This window comes from Bos indicus, chromosome 16 (genome assembly GCF_029378745.1).
Source record: "Bos indicus isolate NIAB-ARS_2022 breed Sahiwal x Tharparkar chromosome 16, NIAB-ARS_B.indTharparkar_mat_pri_1.0, whole genome shotgun sequence".
NCBI classification, from domain to species: domain Eukaryota; kingdom Metazoa; phylum Chordata; class Mammalia; order Artiodactyla; family Bovidae; genus Bos; species Bos indicus.
In genome coordinates, this window is record NC_091775.1 from 57,126,202 (window position 1) to 57,139,785 (window position 13,584).

A 13,584-nucleotide genomic window follows, 5' to 3' on the forward strand; every position below is an offset into this window, starting at 1 on the left:
CTTGGCATCTGCCCTGACTTGGCTTGTTAGTGATCAAGAATGTGCCATCCCAGATGGGGGCCAGGGGTCCCAGGAGAGATGGGGTCGTCCTGCACACAGATGGTGCCAGAGGTCTACACCTTCTGTGGGCGGCAGAGGTGGAACCTAACAGCCAGCTCTGGTCCAGGTGGCTTGACTTACTAATCACCTGAGCACCAGAGGAGTTGGAGGCTGACTGAACCCCTCAGCATGGGGCTCTGTGCTCCTGTCTTGGGGGCGGTCCCTGAGAGGACTTGGCTCTGGGTCCTGGCCTTAAAAGGCTTAGGCTTGTGTGGATACAGGTTGCATCCAAGAGTAATCACAAGACAAGAATCACTGCTAAGAGATGCTCAGAGGGACACATACCCTGCTCTGAATGTTCTGCAGAAGGAGAGCTAATTTCCAGCTGAGGTGAGGGAGGGGGTGTGAGAGAAGACTTTGTGGAGAAGTTATTTTTGATTAGAAATTCTGCTCTTTTGCTCACTTGTGGGCAGAGGTGGTGAGTGGGACACTCGCCTGAGTGGCTGAGAACAGGTTCTGCCCTTTCTGGCCGTGGTACCCAGGTCAACGCTATCCCCTGAGCCTCTGCCTCCTCATCTTCACGAGGCAGCACGATGTCTCGGTATCAGAATGGACTCTGGTGTCAGATTTCTCGGGTTCACATTCTGCCACTCTCAGCCATGTGTGCCTGTGGGCAAGTCATTTGAGGTAGCTGGGCCTCAGTTTTCCTATCTCTAAAATGGGGATAACCATATATTCCATGAAGGGTTGTTGTGACGACTGAATGAAATAATAAATGTAGAATGTTTAGAATAGTGTCTGGTACACAACTTGTGTTCCACATACAGCTACAATTGTTAGTGTTGTCAGGATAGATTAGGGTGAGCAAAGCTTGGCACAAAGTATGCCCTGACTTCAAGAAGTTGTTCTTGTTATTATTAAAGTGCAGGTGAAATACAGAATTAGAAATGAAGAGGAGGGCCTCCCAGGGAGTAGGAACAGTGTCAGCAAAGCAGGAGGCAGGAATGTGCAATGTATGAAGGAGGAACAAAAAAATAATCTAATTCGAGCCGTCAGGAGATAAAGGATGAATTTTTTTTGCTGGTTTCTCAGCTTCCCGTGGACCCTGAGAATCCATTAAAAAGGCCAATTTCCATCAGCAGATGTCCCTGGCTTTCTTTTGCATGTTCTTCTGGATGCAGGCTTCCAGGAGCATCAGTTCCCTGTCTCCCCAAGGATGGGTCTCCAGGGGAGGTTCTGCTTCCCCCTGGTGCTCCTGCTGGGCTCTGTGCTCTTGGTGACCTCGGCCCCAGCCACTCTCGAGTCTTCCGGATGCAGCGAGAAGGAGCAACAGGTTACCGTCAGCCACACCTACAAGATCGACGTGCCCAAGTCTGCCTTGGTCCAGGTGGAGGCTGACCCCCAGCCCCTTCGTGGTGATGGAACCTCGCTCCTGGCCCCAGAGGAGACCGAGGAACAGAATATCGTCTTCAGGCACAACATCCGCCTGCAAACGCCACAGAAGGACTGTGAGCTGGCAGGCAGCGTGCGGGACCTCCTGGCCCGGGTGAAGAAGCTGGAGGAGGAGATGGCGGAGGTGAAGGAGCGGTGCAGCGCAGAGCGCTGCTGCCCGGGAGCCGCTGGTGAGCGCACCACCTGGTATCCATTCAACAAACTCTGAATGAGCACCTCAGGTGTTCTACCAGGCTCGTGAGCACCCTGCCTCTCACTCTGGGTTTTCTCTAAGGGGGATGTTATCTGGTACTAGCTCTAGGGGTTATCTTCAAGCCTGAGCAGGGAGGGACCAGCAACTCTTAAAGTGAGTCTGGACTGTTGGGTCAGTGCTTTCAGAAGAGACTGCTTCTGGGCGCCGGTTTACCTGTGGATCCAACCTCTATTTCCCTTTATAAGGGAAAGCCACAGGTTGACGAGGAAAGAAGACTGACGGCTTGGAGCTAGACAGGATTGGGTTCAAATCTCAGTCCTGCCATTCTTCACTGTGTGACTTTGGGCAAATTCCTCATTTCCTCAACTGTCCGTTGAGGAGAGTTCTATCAGCTAGTCTAGTTCTGAGAACTATAGATGATGTACAGAAGATTTCTTGGCCCATTATTCAGCAAACTGTTCGTTAGTAATGAAGTACTACAATTTGACTTTACAAATAGTGAGCACTTCCATCACATTTTTTTTTCAACATAAACTGCTCATATTATTTTCCAAAGAATAATAATCAGTGATACTTTGGCATACATTTTAATGCTGGAAGAAATTGCTACCATTAAGAGCGCCTCCTATAGGCCAGACGCAGAACTAGACACGGAGGACGCTGCGGGCGAATAAAATGGCAATAAAAGAGCATAGAATTGTCCCTGAGCAATTTCAAACTTTTGACCAAACGTCAAAAGTTTTTACGAAGGAAAGAGGATGTTCTGGGAATCAGGAGCTGGGGCTGGTGAGCAGACCAGGAGGACTGGCCCACCCTCCAACTGCCTCTTGCTGTCTGGGATTAGAGAAGGGAGCCTGGTTAACCCTTCTCCCATCTGTTATCCCCATAATGAGACCGGGCTGTTTTATAGCTTCTGCAGATCCACCTTTCAGGCTTCAACTTCAGCTCATTTCCTAAGGACTCAGACTTGCTAGGTCCAGCTCCTCCAATGAAGACAAACTCCCACCCAGCCTAACTCTCTCCTGCCCACCCCAGGAGCTCTGCCCCTTAGTATAACCTGGCCCACTGATACCTAGGTTGGAGCATTTAAGGCGCTTTCATAGAAAAGTACTAAATAATTAGCCTCTTTTATGGGTTGGTGGTGGGGGAACCAAGTGAAGTCACAGGAGTGCTTGGGATGGAAAGGGAAGGGCTAGGGTGGTACCTGTGACTTTTCAGGCATAAAGTGTAGATTTCGCAGGTTCAAGTCTGGCCCATGGTGGAAAGGGCAGGCTCCTAGTCTTCCCTTATAGACCCTACCTTCCTCTACAGAAGGAGTCATGCAGAATTCTGAAATCGTCTGCTCTCAGGGTCCCCAGGGATGGAAATTCCCCATTCACAAGCCCTCCAGGCCCCGCTGACTGTTTCCCTCTCTCTTGGGTAGGTCTAAGCCGCCACTGCAGTGGCCACGGGACCTTTTCCCTGGACACGTGCAGCTGCCACTGCGAGCATGGCTGGGAGGGCGCCGACTGCGAGCGGCTCGCCTGTCCCGGTGCCTGCAGTGGCCACGGGCGCTGCGTGGATGGCCGCTGCGTGTGTGAGCCGCCCTACGTGGGCGCCGACTGTGCCTACCCCGCCTGCCCTGAGAACTGCAGCGGGCACGGCGAATGCGTGCGTGGCGTCTGCCAGTGCCATGAGGATTTCATATCGGAGGACTGCAGCGAGCGGCGCTGCCCCGGCGACTGCAGCGGCCACGGCTTCTGTGACACGGGCGAGTGTTACTGCGAGGAGGGCTTCACCGGCCTCGACTGCGCCCAGGGTGAGAGTGGAGATGCGCCTGGGCCTGCCTCTCTTCTGACCCGGCCCCCATGGTCCAGGCACCCTTTAACCATAGTTTACATTTTGTCCTAAGTAGGGCACCCCACCTTTATTTAGTCTACTCCAGAATCCCATGGGGAGAAGGCAATGGCAACCCACTCCAGTACTCTTGCCTGGAAAATCCCATGGACGGAGGAGCCTGGTAGGCTGCAGTCCATGGGGTTGCTAAGAGTCAGACACGACTGAGCGACTTCACTTTGACTTTTCACTTTCATGCATTGGAGGAGGAAATGGCAACCCACTCCAGTGTTCTTGTCTGGAGAATCCCATGGACAGAGGAGCCTGGTGGGCTGCCGTCTCTGGGGTCGCACAGAGTCGGACACGACTGAAGCGACTTAGCAGCAGCAGCAGCAGGAGTCTTAGGTGATCTAGTATGTGTGTGTGTGTAGGTGTTACTGAATGAAGTCTTGTAGACCCTGCTCCGGCCCTGGCCCTGCTGAGGATCTCTGCCTGGCTGGGGGAGGGCTGCAGTTCTAGCTGCCAATAACAAAACCTAAGCTGAGATCCCTACAGCACAAGCTTTATTCAGCGGTCAAAGAAGGGAGAAGCGGGGACTAAGTGCACAGGTCAAATTCTGGCCCACCTAGCAAGAGAGGTTTAATTTTGAAGAGGAAAAACAAAGGAAGGAGGAGTGAAGTTAATGATGGCGAGCTGTGTACATTAGTCTACCTGAGAAGGAACAGTGCTTTTTCAAAGGAGTGGGGTGCCACTCTCTTTTTATCATTTTTTTGACTCCTAATGTCCCAGTCAAGGCTGCTGGTAGGCATGTCCTTTAATATGCCACTATAGAAATTCAGGGTAGAGTGAGACTCAGGGTCTGCTGGAGGTCATATTCACCATCTTGGTCCCAGCTGGTTCTCTCTCCCTCTCTTTCTCTCTCTCTTTTTTTTTTTGTACCTTTCTTTCTCATCTCTGGACTGTTTAAAGATTAATGTTAACTTCTGCTAAAGGCATAGGTTGAATGGTTTTGAACTAAGACTTGGAGCATCACTGGCAACATAAGCGGTCAATATTAACTTCTAACTAGATAGTAACTTCTGGGGGTCCACCACGGTGCCTTACCCAGGCTGTGTATCCTCCACACCCACCTTCATAGTGTTAAGCAGTGGATTGGCCATAAAGTTCATTTGGGTTTGTCCAGGTACTATGATTTGGCCAACCCAATATAAAGTAGGTGCTCAAGGAATACGTTTTGGCTATGGATCCCCACCCCTGTTCCCTCACTGTCTCCACCCCTGTTCCTGTTCTGTGTGCAGTGGTCGCCCCCCAGGGACTGCAGCTGCTCAAGAGCACGGAGGATTCCCTGCTGGTGAGCTGGGAGCCCTCCAGCCAGGTGGACCACTACCTCCTCAGCTACTACCCACTGGGAAAGGAGCTCTCTGTGAAGCAGATCAAAGTGCCCAAGGAGCAGCACCGCTACGAGATCCTTGGTTTGCTGCCTGGAACCAAGTACATTGTGACCCTGCGCAACGTGAAGAAAGACATTTCCAGCAGCCCACAGCATTTACTGGCCACCACAGGTGAGGAAGCAGCCAGGTTTCCCAGGAGAGGTCCTGCTCTATACATCTTTTTCCATTGTCCCCACAAGTACCATTCTACTACTCAGGCCATTACTCTGGTTTGGAGTTTGTAAAACACAGCTGCTGCAATCCTAGGTTCTGAGGAAAAGTCTCCATTCTTATTCCGCTCGCACTGCTCCTCCAAGCCAGTGATGGAGCCTGCTGGATTGGGAATTACAGGCTGTTCTCCATTTCCTGAGATTGTTATTCATCAGTTGCTCAGTTGAGTCTGACTCTTAGCAACCCCATGGACTGCAGCACACCAGGCTTCCCTGTCCTTCACCATCTACCAGAGTTTGCTCAAGTTCATGTCCCTTGACTTGATGATGCCATCCAACCATCTCATCCTCTGCCATCCTCTTCTCCTCCTGCCCTCAATCTTTCCCAGCATCAGGGTCTTTTCCAGTGAGTCAGCTTTTCATATCAGGTGGCCAGAGTAATGGAGCTTCAGCTTCAGCATCAGCCCTTCCAATGAATATTCAGGATTGATTTCCTTTAGGATTGACTGGTCTGATCTTGCTGTCCAAGGGACTCTCAAGAGTCTTCTCTGCTTACCCTGGCACCCATGTACAAGCAGCCATGGAGGACACCTGCATCCTCACGCCCTCACTGAGCCTCTGAACAAGGTCAAGTTCGTATGATTGGGGGTCTGCTGAGGCCACCTGTATCAGTTAGATTCATCTTAGCAGGAAAGAGAGGGAACAAATGGGGCAGCTTAGAAAGTTTAGTGAAGAGGTTATTTATAAAGGTATAGGTAGGGTTTGGATGATGAAATACTCCAGGACTAGCGTCAGTGGGGATCCACCCCAGTCTGAAGGGACAGGGGATGGAAGTTGGTACTGGAACCCAGAAAGAGCTTTAGGAGATGGCTGCCTGTTCCTTTGGTAGAGGAACACAGGTAGTCCACTGTGTCCTCATCAGGAGGCAGTGAAGGAGAACAGTTGCCCAAACTCTCTGTCTGCCCTCTGGTCTTCTGGTGACTCTCACTGACTGCACATGACCAGAAATCAGAGGGCCAGGGAACCCAGCTAATACATTTCATAGAGGTCATAATCTGGGATACAGAACAGGAAGGCAGATGGATCTGGAGGGACAGAATCTCTAGGGCACCACTAAATGCTACCAAGATGTTTGTAAGGACAAGCATCACTGCTTATTCTTTAGAAATTATTCATTCCTATGAAAGTACCTGAGACAGCCTAGATCTTCAAGGGTTCAAATTCATTCCTTTTCTCAGCATACTTTATTGAACATTTACTTGAACATTGCCAGGCACTGTCCTGGGCTTCCCTTGTGGCTCAACTGGTAAAGAATCTGCCTGCAATGTGGGAGACCTGGGTTTGATCCCTGGTTTGGGAAGATCCCCTGGAGAAGGGAAAGGCTACCCACTCCAGTATTCTGGCCTGGAGAATTCCATGAAGTCTAGGGTCCATAGTCCATGGGGTTGCAAAGAGTTGGACATGACTGAATGACTTGAAAAAAACAAAAAGGCACTGTTCTAGGTGTGATAAAATGAGCTGCCTCTATTTTTCCCTAAACTCTCAAGGAAAGTCCAGGGAGATCCAGGTGGATGGGCCTTTGGAATGCAGTGTCTTTGCAGAAATATCTGGCTGCCTGTCCATTTTGGTGGTAAGAATAGAAAAGGGTAGGGGTAGCTCAGTGTTTGAAAGAGCGTGAAGGACTTATCCTCTTTGGGAGGACAGTTTGTGATTGCCGTCGTCAATGCCCTCTAGCCAAAGACCTCTCAGAACAGCCCTGTAGTTGAACAAGTTGGGTTTATTGACTGTTGCCTCACAGAAGTGCACACAACGAGGGACTGTGGGTGTCTCAGGAAGACAGCGTTTGAGGGGTCTGGGGTAGGATTTGGGCTTGTATTCGGTGATCTGAGAGAAGGGTTAGGGAAGCAGGGATTTACTTTCGATTGCATATTGTCATGAACTGGGGATAATCCTGTGATTGGTATCTTCGTGAATCTTATCTAGAAAGAGGGCAGACTAGAGGGAGACTAAAGCTGTCATTGGTTTAAAAAAAGGGAGGGGGAATAGTCACTCATATTAGTCAGAAGGGAGGGTGTTTAGTCATTTTTGTGATTTGGACAATGTTCATGTTTTGCCTATGTGTGGACGTGATCTTGGAATGGTCTTGTTTCATCTTAATTTGTCTGCTGCTGATGTCCTGTGAACTGGATTTTATTTATTTAGGCTGCTCCCAGTCTTGGTTGTGGCACTAAAGGATCTTCGTTGTGGCATGCATGTGGGATCTAGTTTCCTGACAAGGGATGGAACCTGGGCCCCTGCATTGGGAGCACAGTTTTACCCACTGAACCACCAGGGAAGTCCCTGTGAAATTGTGTATGTTCAATGGGAGAACACAGAGGCCCACCTGTGAGAGTCAAGCCAGCCCCCTGCTGTTGGGCTGCTTTTCTCTTTCTGTTTTTGTCTGACTGCCCCTGTCTTCAGCCAGGACAGTGCCCACAGTCTCTCAGTGAAGAGCAGAGACATCTGCTCTGACAGTTCTGAAAGTCTTAGCAACCCCTCCTGGTCTCTTGCCCTGGGGACTTGTAAACTCCTGCAAAGACGACTAATCCTGCAAAGTCGTCTAATCCAATTCAAGTGAAACCCTTTCTGGTTTGTTCCTCTGGGGAACCTCAGCCTGAGAGACACTTATCCCCATGCTCACCTTGCGCTCTTTCATGAAGTTCCTGCTTTTTCACTTGTGAGCCACGTGGTGCCCCTTCTGTAACCCTTGGGTCTTTTCATTATTCACCTCTTGACCTGTTGTTCCCTCAAAGAATTGCCATCTTTGAGGGAAGAACCTGGAGGCTGGCAGGTGAAAGGCAGAGCTTGAGAGGGAGTGCTTCAGGGAAAAGGCTCCGTGAAGCTCTTTATCCATAACAGAGAGATTCAGAAACACTTAGAGCCACAGGCCTTGAGATTTTGCCCCTTGACCGATGCACAAATTCTCTGTTCTTTGTCCTTGACAAGGGGTTAGTCAGCCTGCTGGGAACACCTTCAGAACCAAGGCATAGGAGGTGAGGAGAGGGGTGAGGCTGAGAGTCTAGGGCTTGGCTTTCCTGTTCCAAACTTCAGACCAGCTGACACTGGCCTGGGATGTGGCCATTGGAATTCAAAGCACTCCCAGAGACCCCAGACCCCTCTCCAACACCAGCACCCAAAAGTCCTTCCCACAGAGCCACACCAGCAATCCGTTCCTTGGTAACAGGCATCATATTTTCATTTTCTTTTGAGTGGATGGGTGAACATTTAGCCATTAATACTTCGTGTGGCAGTAGTATGGTTTAGTTCCTCAGTCGTGTCCAACTCTTGCAACCCCATGGACTGTAACCTGCTTAGCTCCTCTGTCCATGGAATTTCCCAGGCAAGAATACTGGAGTGGGTGTCCTATTTCCTTCTCCAGGGGATCTTCCCAACCCAGGGATTGAACTCCAGTCTCCTGCATTGCACTGGAGAAGGAAATGGCCATCCACTCTGTATTCTTGCCTGGAAAATCCCATGGACAGAGGAGCCTGATGGGCTATAGTCCATGGAGTTGCAAAGAGTCAGACACAACTTAACAACTGAACTCCTGCATTGCAGGTGGATTCTTTACTGACTGAGCCAGCAGGGCATGAAGAACTATGCACAGTTACTTTCTTCCTTCACGGGATCAATAGGTAGAGCTGCTGAGGATATCAGGTATCTGGGAGAGGTGCTAAAATTTGGTAGAAGGTGCAGGAAGAATCCTTCAAAGGACCAAGCTAAAATTCTGCTACTTTACAGTTTTGCCTAGGGGTAAATCTTACAGGAGAATTTGAGGAAGGGGAAGCAACTGTAATTTGGGAGACAAGGAAGGAGCTGGTTGTATTACCAGTGTTGCATTCCAAGAAATTTGAAATATATTTCCCAAACTCTACATGGCCTTGAGGGTCTTGTCTCTCAAGGGGCTGCATCTCTGAAGAGCTAAAGAGTGAATGTTTGGTTCAGAGCAGTGTGACTGCCCCCAACGCCGAGAATGTTGACGGCTGGCCTCAGAGTTGAGGTTCGGGGCTTGGCCATGGCAATGTGGACGGGGAGGGTTGCTTGGCATCTGATGGGCTAGGATAGGGAAGAAGTTTTCCTGGAAGAAAGTCTGTCCTCCATAGACAGTGTGAAAACCAACAGTTATGTGCTGCTTTGGAAGTTCTAGAACACATTTTAAGGACATGTCCTGGGGCTGCAGCCTCCATTCAGAGTGTCAAGAAAGGGAGCTGACCTGGTAGCCAACGGCCTGTTACAGACGGGGAGCCCTGGTCTTCACCGCTTTCTCTTGCCCTCCCTGACCCCTGCACTAGATCTTGCTGTGCCTGGCACTGCCTGGGTGACGGATGAGACGGAGAACTCCCTTGACGTGGAATGGGAGAACCCCCTGACCGAGGTGGACTACTACAAGTTGCAGTATGGCCCCCTGACAGGGCAGGAGGTGGCCGAGGTCACCGTGCCCAAGAGCGGTGACCCCAAGAGCCGATACGACATCACGGGTAAGAGCCAGCACTGGGGATGTGAGATGCTTGGTGTGGATGCTGAGGTGGGGACGGTGTGAGCAGTGGGGACCAGCAGCTGCAGCGCTGTGCACAGAGGATTCTGAGGCCTCGAGAATCACCTGAACCCTGACTCCAGGAGCTCACAGAGGTGAGCCCACTCTGAGGGGCCTGAAGACTCTGCTCCAGCATCCCAGGGCTGACTCCAGGATCTTGGAGCACCCAGGTCGCAGATTACACATCTGAAATGTTCTTCCAAGTCAGCTAACCCCTTGGAAGCCTCTGTGTCTCAGAGGGGATTTGTTGGCAGACAGGCTTTCTTTTTGGAAGAACGGAGTGTGTGTGTATGTGTGTGTGTGTGTGTGTGTGTGTGTGTGTGTGTGTGTGTGTGTGTGTGTGTGTGGTGTGGGAGAGAGAGAGACATTGAGAAATTGATTGAACTTGGTTTGTTCAGCATCATATGTGGAAGGAGTTGAGCTAGGCGGCCAGGAGTGGGGCATTCCTCATCCCAGGTGACTGAGCAAATACTGGAAGACTGGAAATCAGATGGCTGCAAACACAACGGGGCCACACAGGGCTGGGTAATGTTTTGTGGCACCTGAGGCTTGCACAGTTTTCAGGACCCTCTTTAAGAAAAGTAGCACATAAGCATGAATGCCCGCGCACATGGCCTTGGAAGGGGCTGGTGCAAGTGAGGGGCCCTGAGGTTTACCAGCTCCTTGGTACGTCCTCCTCTGGGGCTTTGTCCTGCCTTCCACCCTCTGATTTCTGTCTTGAGAGGTCATCTTGGGGTTCTCAATGTTTTGTGCCTCATACATGCTACCATTTGCCTGCATTTTGTCACCAAAGTCTGAATTTTTGTGCCACAAGGAACAAGCATTCAGGTGGCGGCTACAGAGAAACAACAAAAATTAAGAACAAAAAAGAAACAGAAAAGGCCAAGTAGAGTGAAGACAAAAAGAAAATAAAGAGGAAGAAGTTAAGTGAATTATTACAATAGGAAGGAAAGAAACTTTTGAGGGAAAATGATTGTCGGGAGCAGAAAAACATTTGGGCTATAAATACAGTTGGGAAATGTGTGCTTAATGGCCCAAGGAAGAAACCAGAGCCTCATCAGATTCATCTCATCCATCTGGCCCGTAAGCTCCTCAGTGATGCCTCATGTTCCACTGGACCTGCAGCTCTTTAGCTGCCTTAGGTAGATTGTAGTCTTGAGGGGAGACGCACAGCCTCACCCTTCGCTCTGCCGAATCCCCGGAAGAGCAGTGCCGGGGCTCCAGGGTCCAGAGCCCGTTCTCAACCCGGCACTGGCTGCTTGTTTCCAGGTCTGCAGCCGGGGACGGAATATAAGATCACAGTCATCCCCATGAGGGGAGACCTCGAGGGCAAGCCGATTCTTCTGAATGGCAGGACAGGTAAGAACCGCGTGGAGGCACTGTGAATGCATCCTGTGCTCTCATTCTGCTATATTCTTGGCTGACTCCTCTTTGGATAAAAACTCTGTACTTCTGTGTATAGAGACAGCCAGTCTCTCTGTGTACTGACATTTCTGGCGGAGGAGTGCGGGGCAGGAGAGGGGAAGCAAACTTGTTCTATCTCACATTTTTCTTGCTGTTGAAAATCTCCACCTGGCTCTTGGAGTCAAGGGGATAGGCCGTTTCCAACACCTTTCTGCTTATTTTAATAGCTTCAATCACTGACTTCTTTCCAAGGCATTTATTATCTTGGACTTAGGCACACGGCTCCACAGTACCCAAGACAGGTGATTTATAACTTTTTGCTTGTCATTTCGGTGTTTTTTCATGACAAACACACTCAGGGAGTTTGCTTTAAAATGTCAAGGGATATTAAAGACTTTCGCAGGGGAGTAGCAATAGATTTAGAATCTGTGGATTAAGAAAATATATGATGACAAATGTTGCTCTGAATCAGTAATATTTGACAGTAAGTTTGTAATTTATTAATCAGAAAAGAATTTGAAATCATGGTAGTTTTATATGCAAGATGTCCTATGTAATTTTTAGTTTTTAGACAGTGCTTGAGCCCGTATTGAATTGTGAGCCTCGTGCAAACACTCTGTGCTCCTGCCAAGTCATGTTGGGAGGCTGTGAGCTTGATGCCGCTGGGTAAAGGCTAATCCTTGGAGCCGGCAAAGAAGGGATATTTGAATTGGAGACTTTCTTGAAAAGTTTTGTAGTTCTTTTCAATTCAGTCCTGGCAGTAGCTGGTTGGGGTGGTGAGAATAAGAGTGAGATGGTGCAAGAATTGAATTCACTGTTTCAGTTGCCTAACAGATTGCATAGCTGGGATGTGAAAGAATTATATAGTTGGGCGATCATAAAGAATAAAATATACATTAATTTTTAACCATACAGTGTATACTGTACAGCCTGCATGAACGGTGGACTAGTGAATCACCATCAGTGAGCTGGAAAATGGCAGGACTTTCCTTGCTTCTAGAGGCTTTTTCTTTAGCTGTGAATTAATTGAGAGCTTACCATGCCCCAGGCATTATACTAACTGTGCACTGCTCATGAATTATCTCATTTAGTTCTGATTATGATCCTGTGTGGTAGGTCTTATTATTATTTCTAAGTCACATATGAGACAGCTGAGGCTTAGAGAAATTAAGCTTAAGATTGCCCAGCTTGGAAGTGACAGGGCTGGGTCTGGAAGCCCGGATGTCCACTTTGGTGAACGCAAAACTAAAAGGGCACCTACATTTATTTCCCTGTTCATTGTGAAATTGAAAGTTTCTGTCATTCAGTCGTGTCTTTTGTGACCCCATGGACTGTAGCCCACCAGGCTCCTCTGTCCGTGGAATTCTCCAGACATGAATACTGGAGTGGGTTGTCCTTCCCTTCTCCAAGGGATCTTCATGACCCAGAGATTGAACCTGGGTCTCTGGCACTGCAGGCAGATTCTCTATCGTCTGAGCCACCAGGGAATTTCTGGTTAATTTTCATACTGTTTACTCCCTGACTAAAAAAATTCTGTGACTTCTCATTGTCTTGGGTAAGATAGAGTCCTTTTATCTTGGCTTTTGTGGGCCCATCCAACCTGGGCCACTGTCGTGCCCAGAATTTCCCACCAGGAAGCTTTCCTGCAACTGGACTCTTCTTGGGGTTCCCTAACACAGAAGACTTCTCTCTACCTCGTGGGTTTGTTCATGTTGTTACCCCTGCCTGGAAAATTCTCTACTGTTATCTCTAGCTGTCAATTAAGTCAGTTCAACGAACATTAATTGCCAAGTATCATTGGGTCCTAGAGACATGGTTCCTTTAGATATATAGATGACGAGCCCTGGTCCCTGCCCTTCGAGGGCTCACAGCAGTAACATCACACATCCCTCCAGGGTCAGCCCCTACACTGGCGGCTCCACTGAGGCCTTCTAGGACCATGTTAAATGGCAACCATTTTTGCCCTTGAATTTCTAGAGCATTTAATTACAAATGGCCTTGAATTGCCAATTAAACTTTCAAGTGTATTATCCTAGCTAGAACATGAGTGTTCAAGAAATATCTTTATTGCTTATTATATTCTAAAAGCAGGATGGGATATTTTATTGGATTGCAAATAAATTTGTATTATGTGCCTTATTAACATGACCAAAAAAGACACAATAATTTCTAAGGTCAGGAAACACTCTCACACCTGGCTAGACTGTTAGTTAATTTAAGAGGGAGGGGAAGAATCTCTCTTTTCTCCAGATGTTTTGCATTCCGTGCGATGGAAAAACACACTGGAATATAAGAATGGCATATGCATGTACAGGGTGGAGCTGGCACAGTTCAGATATTTTTCATTTAACGAATCACTCAGCGGAACTCAGACCATGGAAGAGAAAGTGTTGACTGAAAAATCTTACCCTGTTAACATGCTCAAAGTGCACTGAAAAGCACTTCTAAAAACCTCAGGACCAGGTTAGCTTCTGGAGAAGCACACATCAGCCAGGCCAGTGTCTCCAG

General features: G+C 48.9%; 1 protein-coding gene across 1 annotated transcript in view; it reads left to right on the plus strand.

Annotated features, from left to right (window-relative positions):
* The first annotated feature begins 1,101 nt into the window (after positions 1 to 1,101).
* Positions 1,102 to 13,584, plus strand: part of TNN (tenascin N) — a 59,631-nt gene continuing 47,148 nt past the window's right edge. The window contains exons 1-5 of the mRNA XM_070768478.1: positions 1,102 to 1,661; positions 3,108 to 3,482; positions 4,798 to 5,061; positions 9,431 to 9,616; positions 10,942 to 11,031. Of these exons, the coding sequence (XP_070624579.1) occupies positions 1,256 to 1,661; positions 3,108 to 3,482; positions 4,798 to 5,061; positions 9,431 to 9,616; positions 10,942 to 11,031 (1,321 nt within the window). The 5' untranslated portion in view covers positions 1,102 to 1,255. The remainder of the gene's footprint in view (positions 1,662 to 3,107; positions 3,483 to 4,797; positions 5,062 to 9,430; positions 9,617 to 10,941; positions 11,032 to 13,584) is intronic.